Here is an 18,274-nt window from a genome sequence, read left to right as displayed (position 1 = left end):
GCTCGCCTAGCGAGCAGGCCATCTGTGACCTAATGGGCTCAGAATGAAGCCCAAAAATTCTGGTATTCGCAAGCTTCGCTAGGCGAAGGAGTTGCTCGCCTAGCGAGCAAGCTAGTTTGGGCCTTTTTCTGGATTGGGTCTGTTGTGAGCTGGGCTTTTGTTCCTTTAAGGTCAGTGCCTTGCAGAATAAGTTGGAGTGCTTCGAGAAATGTTTTGCAAGATTAATGGGCAAATTTTGGGGTATGACAAGTCGCATTGAAGCTTATTTTCTGAAAAAGGGTTTTCATAAATGTCCATATGAGCACACACTTTTTGTTAAAAGGGGAGATATCGAGAAAATGCTCATTGTGTGTTTATATGTTGATGATCTTATATTTACTGGAAATGATGATGCCATGATGAAAGAATTCAAGAAATCTATGATGAGTGAATTTGAAATGTCTGACCTTGGTATGATGCATTACTTCCTTGGCAAAGAAGTAGTGCAATCAACTTATGGGATCTGTATTTCCCAAAGGAAGTACGTGCAAGAGATTTTGGACAGATTTAAAATGCAGGACTGTAATCCTGTAAGCACTCCAACCGAGTTTGGCTTGAAGCTAAACAAAGATCATGATGGAAAGAAAGTGGACAACATACTTTACAAGCAAATTGTTGGCAGCTTAATGTACGTAACAGCAACGAGGCCTGACATAATGTATTCTGTGAGCTTAATAAGCAGATATATGGAGAGTCCAACAGAAATGCATTTGTTAGCTGCCAAGAGAATTCTTCGTTATTTACAAGGAACTAAAGATTTTGGGCTGTTCTACAAGAAAGGTAAAAAGTTGGAACTATTCGGGTTTTCGGATAGTGATTATGCAGGAGATCAAGATGATAGAAGAAGCACATCTGGCTATGCTTTCTTGTTGGGGACAAGGGCTGTTTCATGGTCTTCTAAGAAGCAACAAATTGTCACTCTATCATCCTCAGAAGCTGAATTCATTGCTGCAACAGCTTGTGCTTGTCAAGCTATTTGGTTGAGACGGATTCTTGAAGAGCTACGGTCAAAACAAGTTGAAGCTACCACAATTTTTTGTGACAACAACTCAGCAATCAAACTTTCCAAGAATCCTATACTACATGGTAGAAGTAAACACATTGATGTGAAATATTATTTTCTAAGAGATCTTAGCAATGATGGAACAATTAAATTGATTTATTGTAAGAGTGAAAATCAGGTTGCAGACATTTTGACCAAGCCCCTAAAGCCTGCTGCATTTTTCAAGCTTCGAAGTATGCTAGGAGTTTGTTCGGTAATGGAGACAAAATAAAGAAAGAAGTTGTTGCATTGTGCTTGTTTCTAAACTGATAGTATCTGCAGATATCAGTTTAAGGGATGGTGTTAAGATTTATTTATTTATTTATTTGTTTTAGAATTGTTTCTGTTTAAAACTAATGGCAGTTTCTAAAACCTGGTCTTTAGGAATTGTGTGTTAGTTGGTTAGTGGATAGCTAGTTTTTAGGAAAACTGGAAACAGCGGTTACACTTTGTAATGCCTACAAAAGGGACCTATTCTTACGAATAAAATTATCCAGTATTTTGTTTCTCTTATATCAGCTGTTGCTTCTGTTTGCACTTCACCTTTTCAATTGCATTTTCTCCATTTTATTTTAACCTATAAATTGAATTTGGATTATGGATGTTGTTTGGATGTTGTTTTCTTCTTTTTTTCAGATTCTGAAATCTTCAACTGCCGCAGAGTTATGCTTTTAGCAATGTCATATCGGTGACAGAAGAAAGCCTTGAGAGGCAATGTCTACCATGGCCAACAACTCCATAAGGCCTTCTAATTGTCAACCGCCATAGTTAAATTGGTTAGCAGCTTCAATGACACTTTGATAAAAAAACAGGAAACATACAAACTGCCACTGAAATTCCTGAATTCTGGAACGGAACCGAAGTGCATTTGCATTGCAGGCTGGATTTTGATTAACTTGGTTTTGTAATTCTGCAGGTGGGCTATGTTGGTTCAGTGTACATGTTGTCGTAACTGCCGTAGTCACAATTCTAGTTGCGTCGTTGGGAGCTCGCCAATTTGAACCATTGAGACTGCAAGAGATGATGGCCTGGTACCAGAAACCAGAGGAGTACCTGAAGTTATTGAGATGGTCGGCATTCCGGATAAAGAGCTTTCAGTTTATCTTGTAGCAGCTTGCGGTTCTCTCGGTGGCACTGGCAGCTTATGCCTTTTTTCAATTCATTGGCTTATGTAAACCACTGTTTGGATAATATATTAAGGATTGCATCATGTAACGGTTGGGATGGCACTGACTTAATTCCTATGGTACTGTTTCAGTGTAATTTGAAAAATTAGGATAGAATAGAATGAATATGCAATGGTATTGTCATTATTAAGAATGGTTATTTGAATTTGCTTGTAGAATTTTGGTAATGGTTTTGGAATGTATGCAATATGACAATGTTTGGAATTTGGTTGTACAATTATGGATGAAATGAATGTTATGAATGAATGCTATTGGCAACTTCTTGCATGGTTCGATGGAAGTTAATTATGGAAATGAAGTTAGCGAAATAGATTATGAAAATGGATAATTGTTTCCTAATTGGATATGGCCGATTGGAAAATGGTTAATGGGCTAAAATTATGGGCTTAACAAAAATAAATGAATGGGCTCAATGCAACCACGATTAAATCTCTAAAACCAGTTCAACTTTTCAGTAATCAACTCGGATCATCCAACTCAACTTGAATTTCCAATATTAATTCGAAAAAAAGAATGAAATGATTTCTAAAACCAAATTTACTTTCAAAGATTAAATCTAACTTCAAAATCAATTCAAACTTCAAACGTTAATTTGAAATTGAAATCAACACGAAGTTATAATAAATCAGCACCATTATTAACATGATGTCAAGAGGATGCCTGCTTGTGGCGAACCATGCTTATTCAATGAAATGAATGAATGAGGATGATATGTAAAATGTGTGGGGTTAGTGACCTATATGATCAATGTGAAGGGTGTGGGTGAATTTCAGGGTATGACAGCTGCCCCTATTTAATCTTCTCGGACCTGAATGTATGGATAGCAACGACTTCCAAACAATCAAGGTAGGAGATGCTTAAATACTTGAATAACAGGAAATTCGCCCGCCATGAACAAATGGAAAGCAATGTGAAGATGGGTCACAAGGAGGTCTTCTTCACTGGGATATATGGGAGAACAAACATGTCTTTGCGCAGGGCAGCTGCTGGGAATAGGAATGTCATTTGGTAAATGGATATGTGAGGGATTAGGTATGCATGATGTATGCAGTATGTTAATGCAATATGATATATATATATATATATATATATATATATATATATATATATATATATATATATATATATATATATATATATATATATATATATATATATATATATATATATATATATATATATATATATACTTTATCTCTACTAACAAGTTTTTTTGAAGGCACCGAGAAAGAATTTTCCGTTGGGGATATCTTCTTGGTAATTGTTCTTTTTGGAATGGTGATGGTTCGTCAGGAAAATCCTAGGATTCGGGATGGTAGATGACCTTACTGAGGACGACAGTAGACGAGTTAGGAGGTAAATTGTTGGTCGACAACTCTGAGGTTAGGGACAAAAGCAAAAGCAAAAGCAACACCGATTGTTGGGGATTGAAATATCCGACCTCAATATTGCGACTGGGGCAAAACTGGACATTCTCCACTCTGCGGTTGGAAACAAATTGTGATTAGCATCGGTTCTGAGACTGGAGGAATGGTATGCTTCAACTCTGAGATTGGGTATAATGGTGGACATCGACTCTAAGGTTGGGAACAAAGGTAGTAGGTGTCAACTCGGAGGTTGGGTTTGCAAATATCAACTCTGGGGTCGGAGAATGAGAAAATGATACAACAACTTGAAAGTTGGGCAAAAGGTAGTCATTCCGCTCTGAGGCTGGGGATAAAAGGTAGTCGTCAACTCTAAGCTTGGGAAAAGGCAGTCGTTCAACTCTGAGGCTAAAGAAAGATAACTATTCAGCTCTGAGGCCGGGAAATAAGGAGACATACAACTCTGAGGTTGGGGGTAACACGACACATTCATCCTGAAGTGTAAAAAGGTAAGTACTCAACTCCGAGGTCGAAAAAGGGTGATCGTCAACCCTAAGGTTGGAAAAAGGTAGGTCCTAAGCTCTGAGGCTTGAAAGAGATACACCAACTCCGAAGTTAGAAAAATGTAACTGCTTAACTCTGAGGCCGGGAGCGAAAAAAGGTAAACACCAACTTCGAGGTTGGAAACAAGCAGATACTCAACTCTGAGATTGGGAGAATAACTGGTAAACAACAAGTCTGATAACAACTCTGAGGCTAGAAAAGGAATGACAACTCTGAGGTCGGGATAAGGAAATGCAACATACAACTCTGAGGTTGGGGTGATATGATAAGCGACGACAATTATGAGGTTGAAAATGGCAACAACACTGAGGTTGGACAATGGGCGGCAACACTGAGGTTGGGAAAGGGCGACAACACTGCGGTTGGAAAAGGGGCGACAACACTGAGGTTGGAAAAGGGGCGACAACACTGAGGTTGGGAAAGGGCGACAACACTGAGGTTGGAAAAGGGGCGACAACACTGAGGTTGGAAAAGTGGGCTACAACACTGCGGTTGGAAAAAGGTACGACAACACTGAGGTTGGAAAGGGGAAACACACAACTCTGAGGTCGGACATGAAAGGGATAGACGACAACTCTGAGGCTGGAAATAAGAGAAATAGACAACAACTCTGAGGCTGGAAAAGGAGTTACCATCAACTCTGAGGTCCGGTGAAAGAGAAAGGCGACAACCCTGAGGTTGGGGATAGGAAGGATAAACAACAACTCTGAGGCTGGAGTACGAATTAGCGTCAACTCTGAGGTCGGGTATAGGATAGTCTCTCAACTCTAGGGTTAGAGGTAATGGAATCTAAAACAGAGTAAAGGGTGATTATCTGCAACTCTACGGTTGGGGAAAATATATCAACACCGACGGGTATCAAAAAAAGGTGATAAACGCTGACGAGCGAAGGGAGATCAATATTGATGGGTATTGAAAAAAGTGATAGATACTGACGATTGCGGATTGATTGATCTTTCGAATTTGAAAGATAAGGGTATTGTCAATGAGAATTGGACTTTGCAAGAGGTTTGCCAACGGAATGGGTTGTTGAATATTGCCAAGAGAGTTTTGGGCTAGATTTTTCCTTGTTAGAGAGATCTGTGATATACTGGATGAAGTGTATGAATGTGATAATATGAATTATGCATGACAGGTTGATGCAATGATGTGAATATCCACAGATGTCCCAATATTTGGGTACGATGCAATGAATGTTGAGGATGTTTTTGCTTCGGTTGCAAGGCTTTTGAGTATGGAGGGTGGGTTGCGTCTTGCATGACCTCCCGACATCTGACTTCTTGATATTGCTGGAGGATGGATCTGACGTAAACCTTTGGATGCCCCAGGCTGAATCTGAAATGCTTCCACAGGCAGGGAGAGAAGCTTCCTCTCTTTGGATCATCTTTCCCCAAGTCATTGGGTATCTGCAAGAATTGTCCTAATCGTAGGTTAAGAAGCAACTTCATCGTGGATTGTCACCATCGGATCTGCCCCATTGTCTTGGAACTACATTCCTCTGATCAACCATTTCAGGGAGGTTGACTTCCTGCGCTCTTGGGGTGGCCTACCCTAGTACAAGCCTTGAAGTAACTTTGCCTCTGGTTGGCTGATTTCTGAGGGAATGCCCCTTGATTCACTGATCTTCAAAGAGATGGATCGAATCTCGACTTGACTATCTCAGATTGACTGAACCTTGTAGAGATTTCTCGACGTGACTGCCTCGGCTCGATGGGATCTCGAAGCGGTTTGTCTTTTTGCTCGACAGAGTCTTCAGACATTCTGACTGATATGATCAAAAGAAGTGGCTTGCCCCTGCTCAACGGAGGTCTCAGGCATTATGCACTTTGAGATCATCAGGTTCCTCAATTCACGCTCATTGTGGAGAATTCCTTGATGTCAGATGCTAACTCACGAGTAAGACAAGTTCATTTTTGGAAATGATAATGCAATGTCATTTTTATGCAGTTTTGAAATCCAAGCATCTTCACTGAAATTATGACATTTAATGAATGCATTATTGATAACGAATGTCACATATCAATATCAACACACATATGAGTAAATTGATGAGGAGTCAGTTTTAACACGATCGTTCTGACTATAGTACGCCTTCGAAATAAACCTTTGCTTCAATTAGGTCTTTTGAGGGTTGTAACGCGGTCTGGTTCACAGTTTAAGAAAGAAAGGATACAAGGCTCGAACCTACCCTAACCCACCGGATCTTCGTGGTGTTCTCCAGTCCTACGTTCAGCTAGTCTGAAACAAGCGTTCTTCTTCCAGAAGGGACTTGGAAGTGATGGTTAATGAACCCAAGAGGTTTTTGGTGTAGCAGGCATGCACCTTCTATTTGGTTTGGTAGCCACACGATTTTGTTCTTGTTGAGGATTTTCTTTTGATTCCTCTTATGCAGATTTGTTTTTCATTTCCCTAATTTTGCTGGATTGGTTCATATTTACAATCCACAGGGATGCCCTAATTTTTGCCTAAGTCAATCGTTTTCGAGTTTTTGACTTAGCAGGCCTTCTTTCTTTTTGTTTTTTTGATTTTTTTTCTTTGCTTCTTTTTGCTGAAACAAATCGTGTGACATCTGTCCATTGATTTGACTGGGTTGTGACCGCCTCGTGCCTCTGGGGGTGAGGGATAACCATTTGGAATTTGGTGTCTTCCGACCTCTTGTGAGGGATAAGATATGGTTGGTCCTCGGATGGGACACTCCTTTTTTGAAATTTGAACGCTTGGTCAAACTGACTGACGACTACCATGCCCCAGTTTGAGATTAAGGGTTTTATATTTAAGAAAGAAATTCCTACTCCTCGGCTCGAAAGGGTTAACTAGGGATTATCTTCCTTATATCTCCGGTGTTTGGGATTTGAAACAATGTCTTACATCATCAGCAAGGTTCTATTCAAAAGCGTACGAGCAATGAATTCGTTTCGTGTTTTTAATTTCATCATCCTCCTCCAAAAACCAACATTTGAATATTGACAAGATAAAGTATGAGTGGACACGAATGGATTTATTCAAAACATGCATATTCATTTCAATGTCATTATTATTCAAAAACAAACGAGTTCATTACAAATGAATGTTACAAATGACAAACAAGAAAATCACACATGAATGATTGAACCAAAGATTGCTGGAATGATCCGCTTTATTCTCCCATTGCTTGAGGTCTTGATTCTGAAAAGAGCTGACGAGATAATTCCACAAATATAAATCCTTCAGACCCATTGTTGTTCTGACTAAGGCACTGCAGATGTACTTGCTTTCACGGGGTTGTTTGGAACATTTGGCTTGAATGATATTGCTTTTAAGTCAATAAGGTCTTGTACTTTGTGATTGAAGATATTGCAATTCTCAATCGAGTGCCCCCGCGTCCCAGAGTGATACTCGCAGCTGACGTTCATGTCATACCCGGGAGGAAGAGGTACAGGAGGAGCCTTAGCTTCCTTCAGTTGGACCTGCGAATCCTTGAGCAAATGAGCTAGCAAAAGACCATACGACATGGGAATTGGATCAAACCTTCTAGGAGGCCTCCTTGGTCCTTGTCTACCCTGCTGATAGTAGTTCTGTTGAGCGACAGGTTGCTGAGGAGCATAGGGTTGCTGATATTGTACCGCTGGAGGACCAGTTGGAATGACATACGCTGGCGGCGGATACGGGTTAGGTGTTACTGCTGCCACCAGATAGTATGGCATTTGATAACCTCCATCTCCCCCTTGAGCGATAGCATTGGTCTCTCCTTCCTTCTTCTTTGAGAATCCGGAATAAGGCTTCTTTGCTCCATTAGCCACAATCGTTGTGTCTTGTATTTTACCGATCTTCAAGCCATTCTCAATTCGCTCACCAGCAATGACCAAGTCTGAGAAACCCGAGGTGGTACTCCCAATGATTTTTTCAAAATATGGCCCTTGAAGGGTATCCATGAACATGTTTATCATCTCTCTTTCAAGAAGGGGAGGTTGAACCCTGGCAGCCAAGTCTCTCCATCGCTGAGCGTACTCTTTGAACGATTCATCTGGCTTCTGAGAAAGGCTTTGGAGTTGAGTCCGATTGGGAGCCATGTCTGAGTTATACTGATAATGCTTCAAGAAGGCTTCAGCAAGTTCCCTCCAGGTTCGTATATGCGTGCGCTTGAGCTGCATATACCATTCCAGAGAAGCTCCACTAAGACTGTCCTGGAAAAAGTGCATTAAGAGTTTCTCGTCCTTGGAATGAGCGACCATCTTTCTGCAGAAATCTCGGATGTGGGTCTTTGGACAAGTGACCCCTTGATACTTTTCAAAGTTCGGGACTTTGAACTTGGGAGGAATTTTCACGTCTGGCACTAAGCACATGTCAGCAGCATCCAACCCGAAGGTATCAGGACCTTGCATCGCCTTGAATCTCTCCTCCACCATTTGAAATCTCCTTTCGATGTCAGCAGGAAAAGGACCAAAAGCTTCATGAACTGAGTCAGCCTTTGTAGTGAAGAAAGCGTCCTACTGATCGTCAATCTCAGGTTGGAACCTCCCATTGGCGGGGATATTGAACGTCTGATTAGCATTTTGATACATCAGACCTCTTTCGGGAGGTGGCTGAGCTACAACTGGCGTACCGGCTCCTCCTTGTGGATTCACCGGTATAGTCACAGCAGCAGGGTTGGCATTAGAGGCTCTCAGATTAGCCTGATGCATTTCCTCTTGTCCCCTAGCCAAAGCCTGTAGGGCTTCAACGAGTTGACCCATCTGAGCCTTCACAGTGGTCATATCCTCCCTCATAGCAGCTTGGTTCTACTCCAACTGATCCATGAGTAATTTCTGATTATTGCGCGTGTAGTATGAATGTCGGGAAGTCAGCTTGACTGAGGATGATTTTGGATAGAAGGGTAGAATGGTAAGTTTTCTGGTTTTTGTTTGATGATATGCAGAATGATGCATGAATATTGTATTTGAAATTTTTTATGATGCATGAATGCATGAGTGCATGAATGATACACAAGCATGGTTCTCACGAGTCGAACACACAAGTTGGCATGGTATCACGGGTTCGAGATACGGATGGAGGATATCTCTGATTGCTTACTCACAAAGGGGATCTCACCGGTCGGAGTCTAGGGTTAGATAGGGACCCCAGAGTCATCGATTCATTTGGCTGTTTGGCGCTTACGGCAAAAGCTTGTCGGTCATCAACTCCCTCAAATGAGCCTCTTCTGGGTGAGATCTTCGTACCGACCCACACGAGAAAAGCTTCTCGGGGCCCTGCACTACGCGACCATTGACATCGGGTTCTAGAAAAGGGTCTCAAAGTCATGTACCTCCTTGACTGTTTGCCGCTTACGTCAAAAGCTTGCCGGTCGTCAACTCCATCAAGAAGATCTACCTTGAGTGAGATCTTCGTACCGACCCACACAAGAAAAGCTTCTCGGGGACCCGTACTACGCGACCATCAATCTTAATGGGTCATAGGTTCAATGTTCTACAAAGGTCCTTAGAGTCATGGATCCTAATGAAGACATTGATCGCTTACGCCAAAAGCTCGACGGTCGTCAACGTCTCCAAAAGAATCTACTCCAAGTGAGGTTCTCGTATCGACCCTTACGAGAAAAGCTTCTCGGTGGTCCATACTACTCAACCTCTCCTATCTCAAGTTTGCACTCTAGACTCGGGTGGAGAGTCTTTCCCACAAGGTTACTTGCAATCGGATTTGTATCCATCGATACCATAGAACCATGGAATCATACAATTTATTACAACAAAAGGCGATAAATAAAACAAGCAATATCAAAAGGATAAGCATACACACATGCGAGGAAGCAACCTAGATTAGGCTTGACTTGCTTAGGGAGGTGTCCCCAGCAAATTCGCCAGCTGTCGCTACGCGAAAAATACAGAGTCGCCATCAGTTTTTATTTATTCCAAAGGAAAGGGAAAATATCGAGAAAATCCCAAAATATGGTCGTCGCAACCACGAACAGGTTCGGAAGTCGGTTATGCAAGGGAAAGGTATTAACACCCCTCACATCCATGGTATTCCATGGGAACCATCTAGGATGTTTACGCTTATGTGTGTATTATTTATTGAATGCTTGTTTGCCAAAGGTTTACGGAGTGGAGGTAGATTTTAAATTAGTGTGCTCGCCAAGGAATGGATCCTTGTGCCTACGTATGCCCACTTGTTGAAGTGAGAAATCAGAGCGTTCGTAGTTCGTGGTTTTGAAATTTGTTTGTGTTTGTTTTGTTGATTTTATTACCTTGAAGAAGGGTTTTCGATTGTGTCGCCCTAAGGCTCAAACAAAAGGTTTGAATGCGTTGAGTTGTTTTTATGTTTTGAAGAAATGAGTTATTGATTTTGGATTGCACTAAAGACTATGGATAAAGGTGAATACCTCAAACGGTCAAGCCAAACGTCTTGTGTTCGAAGCATTCAGAATGAGTGTAGGAAAGCTCCAGTCTCATCCCTTCTTTATCGCTTAAGGCTCGTGACGTACAATCCTAATCGCCATTTATTGTGTTTTTGAATTTGATTTGAAAAATGACCACTTGACATTGGATCAAGGGTTTGTTTATTGTTTTTGATTTGAAAAAAGGACCACTTGACGTTGGATCAAGGGTTTGATTATTGTTTTTGATTTGAAAAAAGGACCACTTGACGTTGGATCAAGGGTTTGTTTATTGAATTTGATTTGGAAAAGAGACCACTTGACGTTGGATCAAGGGTTTGTTTATTGTTTGCGAAATGATGAACGTTCCTAATGCCTAAGGAGTAGCTAACAAGCAATAAAAGAAAGCAAGTAAGTGCGTACATCGGAGAGGGGAGGGGGGTACATGTAAAGTACAAGGGATGTGCGAAAGTAAAATCATTCAAATGAAAGCTAATTCTAAAATCTAAACTCTATCTAAAGATGCATTAGAACAAAGGTTAACCATATGAGAAATAATAGTTAGGTTAATTGGAAAATTCTATAAGTCCTAAAACTAACGGAGCATGCAAGATTGAATTACTTCTAAGTCTCGGGATAAAATTACCATTTCACCATTTATGGATTAATATTGAATTATTTCTATTTATGAAATTCTATTAAAACCATTAAATCTAAGTAATTCTAATTATTCTAAATCCTAAATTAATCTAATTTTAATACTCCTAATTAAACTCTAGAATTCTAACATTAAACTAATATCAATTAATTCTAATATTTCTAATTAACTAATCCTAAAATTAACTCTAATATTAATCTCTAATAATATTTCTAATTACTTCTAAACTATCTTTCTAATATTTTTTAAACATTTTAATCAAAGTTTAATATTTCTAACAATTATTCTAATTCTAGTAATCTAATTAGAAATCTAAAATCTAGTTATCTAAAACAGTAGCCTAAATTTAATATTGCTAATTCTAGCTAATTCTAATGACTATTTAATCCCTAAATCCTCTAATTATCCTCTAAAACACATGTTAACTCTAAATCAAATGTTAAGTCCTGATTAATCTCTATGTTACTAATCACAGAAGAGGAGTAAGAAATTAACACCAAAGGCCTGAACAGAAACCAAGGAGCCAAGGCCCACTCCCAAGGCCCATTGGCCTTTTCCTATGCATGCAGGGGACTGTCGAACCCACGGTAGGTGCAAAGAGCACACAAACTAAAGAAACTGAGGGATTATCTCCCTTTGGACCCAACGATGTTCTTGAGGCCCAGACCGCCTCCATCATCAACCAGCTCACACACACGCGAGATCCTCATTGCCTCTGGATGCAGAAAGCCACTGTGACGAAAAGAAAAAAGACCGATCGTACCTCGTTCATCGCCGACGATCCACTTGCGTTCTTCGTATAGGTTTCATCTCCGGTTCGCGCCATCAATTATGCAGATCCGTACTTTGTGCGTCATGTTACAGTTGAAGGACGGAGAACCGAGGTTTGTGCTTGATCGTCGTGCGATGTTGTTATCACGGTTGACGAACGGAGTTCGATCGCTGCTAACTGAAGATGAACGAAACCGATTCAGATCGTGCGCCTTCGAGACCGAGAACGACTTCGTGCTCTTAGGCTTCTGCTTCCATTCCTTTCTTCTGTTTCAACGTTGCTTCCGAGTCGTGGTTTTGACGCCGCTTTTGGTTGTTACAGGTTGAAGACGGTTGAAGGATTGGAGTTGGATTGAAGGATGAAGAGAAGTGAATCGAAGTGGTGAAGGTTTCGGTTGCGGTGGAAGAGGTGGTGGCTCTTTGAAGAAGAAAGAGGAGGTTGAAGTGGTGGTTCTTTGGAGAAGAAAGAGGAGGTTGAAGTGGTGGTTAACGGTTTTGTGAGTTTGTTACGGTTGTTGAAGGAAGTGAGAAGAAGCTCGGTTAGGGAGGGTTTTGCAGAATGAAGAAGGTAGAAGGTGATGAAGTGGAATCCTTGGAAGAATGAGAGGGAGTGAAGGTAAGCTTTTATAGATTTCTGAGTTTCTTTCTCCTCTCATTCTGTTATGAATTGGTTACCGATTTTGTTAGGTTGTTTTGAGTTTGTTATGAATTCTGTTAGACGGAATTTCTTGGGACGAGCTTTGTTAGTTTCAATTATACTGAATGTCAAGCTAATGTGAAGTTCTTCTGTTAGAGAGTATTGTTAGAAGCTTGACAGGTGAATTGTTTTTGGGTTTGCACGGCCTGAAGTATCCATGTTGCAGTTTGCTACATGCGTGCGTTCTGTTTTCATGTTTGGCTGTTGCTTCTGTTTGCACTTCACCTTTTCAATTGCATTTTCTCCATTTTATTTTAACCTGTAAATTGAATTTGGATTATGGATTATGGATTATGGATTATGGATTATGGATTATGGATTATGTTTGGATGTTGTTTTCTTCTTTTTTTCAGATTCTGAAATCTTCAACTGCCGCAGAGTTATGCTTTTAGCAATGTCATGTCTGTGACAGAAGAAAGCCTTGAGAGGCAATGTCTACCATGGCCAACAACTCCATAAGGCCTTCTAATTGTCAACCGCCATAGTTAAATTGGTTAGCAGCTTCAATGACACTTCGATAAAAAAACAGGAAACATACAAACTGCCACTGAAATTCCTGAATTCTGGAACGGAACCGAAGTGCATTTGCATTGCAGGCTGGATTTTGATTAACTTGGTTTTGTAATTCTGCAGGTGGGCTATGTTGGTTCAGTGTACATGTTGTCGTAACTGCCGTAGTCACAATTCTAGCTGCGTTGTTGGGAGCTCGCCAATTTGAACCATTGAGACTGCAAAAGCTGACGGCCTGGTACCAGAAACCAGAGGAGTACCTGAAGTTATTGAGATGGTCGGCATTCCGGATAAAGAGCTTTCAGTTTATCTTGTAGCAGCTTGCGGTTCTCTCGGTGGCACTGGCAGCTTATGCCTTTTTTCAATTAATTGGCTTATGTAAACCACTGTTTGGATAATATATTAAGGATTGCATTATGTAACGGTTGGGATGGCACTGACTTAATTCCTATGGTACTGTTTCAGTGTAATTTGAAAAATTAGGATAGAATAGAATGAATATGCAATGGTATTGTCATTAGTAAGAATGGTTATTTGAATTTGCTTGTAGAATTTTGATAATGGTTTTGGAATGTATGCAATATGGCAATGTTTGGAATTTGGTTGTACAATTATGGATGAAATGAATGTTATGAATGAATGCTATTGGCAACTTCTTGCATGGTTCGATGGAAGTTAATTATGGAAATGGAGTTAGCGAAATAGATTATGAAAATGAATAATTGTTTCCTAATTGGATATGGGCGATTGGAAAATGGTTAATGGGCTAAAATTATGGGCTTAACAAAAAGAAATGAATGGGCTCAATGCAACCACGATTAAATCTCCAAAACCAATTCAACTTTTCAGTAATCAATTCGGATCATCCAACTCAACTTGAATTTCCAATATTAATTCGAAAAAAAGAATGAAATGATTTCTAAAACCAAATTTACTTTCAAAGATTAAATCTAACTTCAAAATCAATTCAAACTTCAAACGTTAATTTGAAATTGAAATCAACACGAACTTATAATTAATTAGCTCAATTATTAACATGATGCCAAGAGGATGCCTGCTTGTGGCGAACCATGCTTATTCAATGAAATGAATGAATGAGGATGATATGCAAAATGTGCGGGGTTAGTGACCTATAAGATCAATGTGAAGGGTGTGGGCGAATTTCAGGGTATGACAGTACCCAAACAAAATATATCACACAATATGGTCCGAATGGATAAAGTGAAAATTGCATTAACATAAACAATTAGAATGATATAAATAATGGAAAATGAAATAGAATGCTAAAAGTAAATTGCATCAAAGTGAAAAGCTTGAAATTAAAAGTTAGTAGTTAGTAAGTTAAGAGTTAGTATTGTTTTGCTTTTGCTTTTTTTATTTGAAGACATTCTTTGGATAACACTCAACCCACTTATCACAAGTATGGATCCTTGAACCAAAACATCTTCCAAAGGAAGGAAAGAAGACCAAGTTTCCACACAATACCATGAAAGATGGGAGACTTACAATCTCACTAACTAGAATGCTTATGCCTTTTATGTCACAAATTTAGCGTTATGTTAAGCAATCATAATTGGATTTATATAGAAGTCACAACTATTTGAGGTCGGGCAATAGAATTTTGGTGTTAATGCATGTTAGAGACATAGTATAATGAACTATGCTCATGAAACATACCACACAAAAAAAAATATGCAAAAGGTGTGGCCTAATCTCATCCATACTCATGTCAATTTTTCAATCAACTAGCATTAGGACTTTGAGATGTCATAGGCCAAATGGAATGAATGAATTAAGAAGAGGAATGAGATGAAGTGGGAAGGGGATGAATGAGTTCACAAATTGGTCAAAGGAGGACTTTTGCCAAATTAATATCATTCATTCATTTTGGGAGATGAAATGTACATTCTATCAATCCCCTAAATCCAATGATATTAATTTGACAAAGTCAAATCAACCTTGACCAAGGCCCAACAACAATAAGCAAACTCAAACAAGTCATTACAAGTGGTCAACAAAAAATAATTGGCATTTATTCAATTAAAAGTAATAAAATAATGCATTTAAATCAAATATGGTTTGTCCAATTCCTAAAATCTCATCAAAACACCAAAGAAATGACCATGAGATTTATCATAGGTCAAACAAGGTCAAAGGACCTTGGAGAAAAAATTTCATAATTTTTGGACATTTAAAAATATTTTTAAACAATTAAAAACAAATGCAAAATCAATTAATTCATGAAAAATATTAATAATGATCCAAAAAATAATTTTAATTCAGAATATGAAAGAGAAAAATATTTGAATTTTTTTGGTGAAAGTCCCATATTTTTTGGATCAATATTGAATTTAATATGAATTATTGAAAATAATGCAATTAAAATAAAAAGTCAGAAATTCAAAAATACGTGGACCATCATATCTCCCTCATTAATTGAGGTGGCAGATCAAATGGTCCTAAGCGCGCGTTCCACATAGTCCTTAGTCAACAGCGCTGCACAATTGGTATTTAAAACTAACGATCAAGATTAAAACGTAATGGATGGATCCCGTGGTTCAGAGCCTTGCCAACTCATCGCCGGAGCCAGAGCTCCGATCATCTTCTCTGGTGGACCTCACCGGACTGGTCCACCATGAACCATCACCAAAATGAAAAACAAGGACATGATCTTAAAGAAAAAATGGCACTGAGCTCGAATCTGACCTCCATCCACTTCAATTCCAAGTATATTGAGAGATACATGGAATTGAAATTTGAGGTACATGAACTGAGTTGCTTCGATTTGACCTCAAATCAACTCAAACTTCTTGCCTATATTGGTAGGACTTCAGACAACCAAAGAATCAATGGAATTGAGAAAGAATTTAAGAGAATCGAAGAGTTCAAAATTTCTGGAAAATACCTTAAATGTAGGTCTGGATCCGATGGATCTTGATCTTGCTTGTGCTTGGTCTCACTCCACTTGCTTGCAGGAGAAGAATTGAATGGTTAAAAAGCTATGGATTCTTGGAGAATTGAATTCCAAAACAGTGGAGATTCAAGCTCAAATTCAAGAGAATTTTTCAGGCTTATCCTTTGAGAAGTGAGGGTTTGGAATGGGGGATCAAAGCTGACGCCAATGTGTGTTCAATTCTGAGCAATTGAAGCTCTATTTATAGCTGAAATGGTTGATAATTGCACACTCTAATTCACTTTCCAATTTTGGCAAATGGTGATGCAATGGTGCATGGGCGTGCATAGGCCCATGAAATGATTGCTTGAGGTCCACAAATGCATATCAGATGCTCTGAAGTAAGCTTGGATTGCAAGGTAAATACACATTGATGTTTGAAGTTTAATCCTTGCCAAGTGATGTCACCCTGTTTAAGCCATGCGCAGCCTATGCATTTGTTGTCCAAAATGAATGAATTTGAGCTCTTTGGAAAGGTGAGATAAAGAGGAACAACTTTCATGTTCAACACCTTTTCATTTGGAGCTTGGAACTTGTAGAAATTTGAGGTAGAAGTTTGGAAATTTTTGACATATCAAATTTTTTCTAAGTGTCAAGCCATATGTCTTAATATTCCACCTTTCTTAACTTTTTATAGGAGCTTCAAATGAGAAACGTGTCTTCATCAAATTTGTAGATCTCTCAAAGACCTTAAAAATGGTCACCAATTTCATGTAATTTGGATTTGAAATGATAGAGTTACGCATTTTTGAAGTTTGGAAAAATCACTTGATCAATGGTATAGGTCCAAAGTGACCTATAATGTAGCCTCATATCACATGCTTAAAAAAGTTTAATTAGCTCCCACTCCAAACATAAAGGTTGAAGTAGACACATTGAATTTGGTTGTGCAACTTGGAAATCTTTCATCTCATAAAAATTGAACAAGTTATGGCCTTGGGAAGTTGACTTTCAAATTAGGGTTTATACAAAATGACCTATAATGTTTCAACATAGAAAATGATTTTCTAAGAAAAACTAGCTCTAGGTCGCAACATGAAAGTTGTTTGTAATGTCATTTAGAGTAAGGTTTCTCTTGGAATCATTTTCATATGGTGAAAATTATAGGAGATAGGGTCTAGGGAGACCCAGTTTTGATCAAATGAATTCATCTGGCCAACCACCATCAACCAACTTGCTAATTTCCAATTCTATTGACTTTCTTGGATCAAGGTAGATCATATATGCATAAGATGATGAATTTTTAAGTGTCCCTTGAGAAATTTGATCAATTGGTGAGATAGCTTGTTGGAGAAGTTACTCAAGATACCTAGTCAAACTAGGGTTTCCAAGGCAAATCACCCTCAAACTCTTGAAGAAAACTTGATCAATATGACATGTAGAGAATATTGGGACTCATATAAGATGCTCATAACCATTATTGAATCAATTCTTGGTTTGTATCTTTGTTCATGAGGGTCTCAAACCCTAGATGTGATCTTGATGAATCAATGAGATCATGCCCTACCTACAAAAGAGTTAGACAAAGACATATTTTTGGTATTTTGGTTAGTGAAATGATAAAATACAAGTATGATATAATCACAAAGTGCTTGGTGATCTCTCCCAAATCAAACCCAATGAAAAAGGGGTAAGGAGGATGCCAAGGTATGATCCCAATGCTAATGCTTATGATGAAATTGCATGAGGGATCTTAGGGTCAAAATTGGGGTCTTACAGTGGCGAAAGTATCCCTGTTTTTCTCCTCAGTGGAGTCCCTAGTGGATTGTTTTCCAAGAGTCTATCCTCGATATGTTTATCTTAACCGGTGACGAATTTTCTCTTTCATGGTATTCTACCCAGTAAAAAGGTAGTTGTAATCCCATTTTGTTCGTCAGAGAGTTAATCTTTGATATGTTCATCCTAACCGATGACGGGTTTCCTTCTCTTTTCGGTCTTCTACCTAGTAATTGATAGTTGTAAATCCTTCTTTTTTCCCTTTGTAGAGTTTATCCTTGATATGTTCATCCTAACCGATGACGGATATCCTCTCATGGTATTCTATCCAATAACTGATAGATGTAATTCCTATTTTCTCTCCTCACAGAGTCTATCCTTGATATGTTCATCTTAACCGGTGACGGATGTTCTCTTTGATGGTATT

The 18,274-nt window shown here is 39.0% G+C and overlaps 2 protein-coding genes and 1 long non-coding RNA gene across 4 annotated transcripts; 2 read left to right on the top strand and 1 right to left on the bottom strand.

Moving 5' to 3' along the window:
• The first annotated feature begins 224 nt into the window (after nucleotides 1–224).
• Nucleotides 225–2,460, top strand: LOC127094587 (uncharacterized mitochondrial protein AtMg00810). Its single transcript, XM_051033406.1, has 4 exons — nucleotides 225–1,275; nucleotides 1,998–2,112; nucleotides 2,195–2,327; nucleotides 2,425–2,460. The coding sequence occupies exons 1-4, from the start codon at nucleotides 225–227 to the stop codon at nucleotides 2,458–2,460; spliced, it is 1,335 nt and encodes a 444-aa protein (XP_050889363.1).
• Nucleotides 2,461–7,423: 4,963 nt separating this feature from the next.
• On the bottom strand, nucleotides 7,424–8,581 carry LOC127094586 (uncharacterized). Its single transcript, XM_051033405.1, has one exon. It carries the CDS (start codon nucleotides 8,579–8,581, stop codon nucleotides 7,424–7,426), a length of 1,158 nt encoding a protein of 385 aa, XP_050889362.1.
• A 3,051-nt stretch (nucleotides 8,582–11,632) lies between these two features.
• Nucleotides 11,633–13,776, top strand: LOC127091385 (uncharacterized). 2 transcript variants are annotated; one of them, XR_007791916.1, is made up of 3 exons: nucleotides 11,805–12,587; nucleotides 13,022–13,161; nucleotides 13,302–13,776. It is a non-coding gene; the product is annotated as an uncharacterized LOC127091385 (long non-coding RNA). The 2 variants fall into 2 exon arrangements; XR_007791915.1 differs by having other exon boundaries at nucleotides 11,633–12,587; nucleotides 13,022–13,776.
• Nucleotides 13,777–18,274: the final 4,498 nt, after the last annotated feature.

This window comes from Lathyrus oleraceus, chromosome 6 (genome assembly GCF_024323335.1).
Source record: "Lathyrus oleraceus cultivar Zhongwan6 chromosome 6, CAAS_Psat_ZW6_1.0, whole genome shotgun sequence".
Lineage (NCBI taxonomy): Eukaryota > Viridiplantae > Streptophyta > Magnoliopsida > Fabales > Fabaceae > Lathyrus > Lathyrus oleraceus.
Note: the sequence above shows the minus strand (reverse complement) of the source record. Positions and strands in the feature narration are given on the sequence as shown.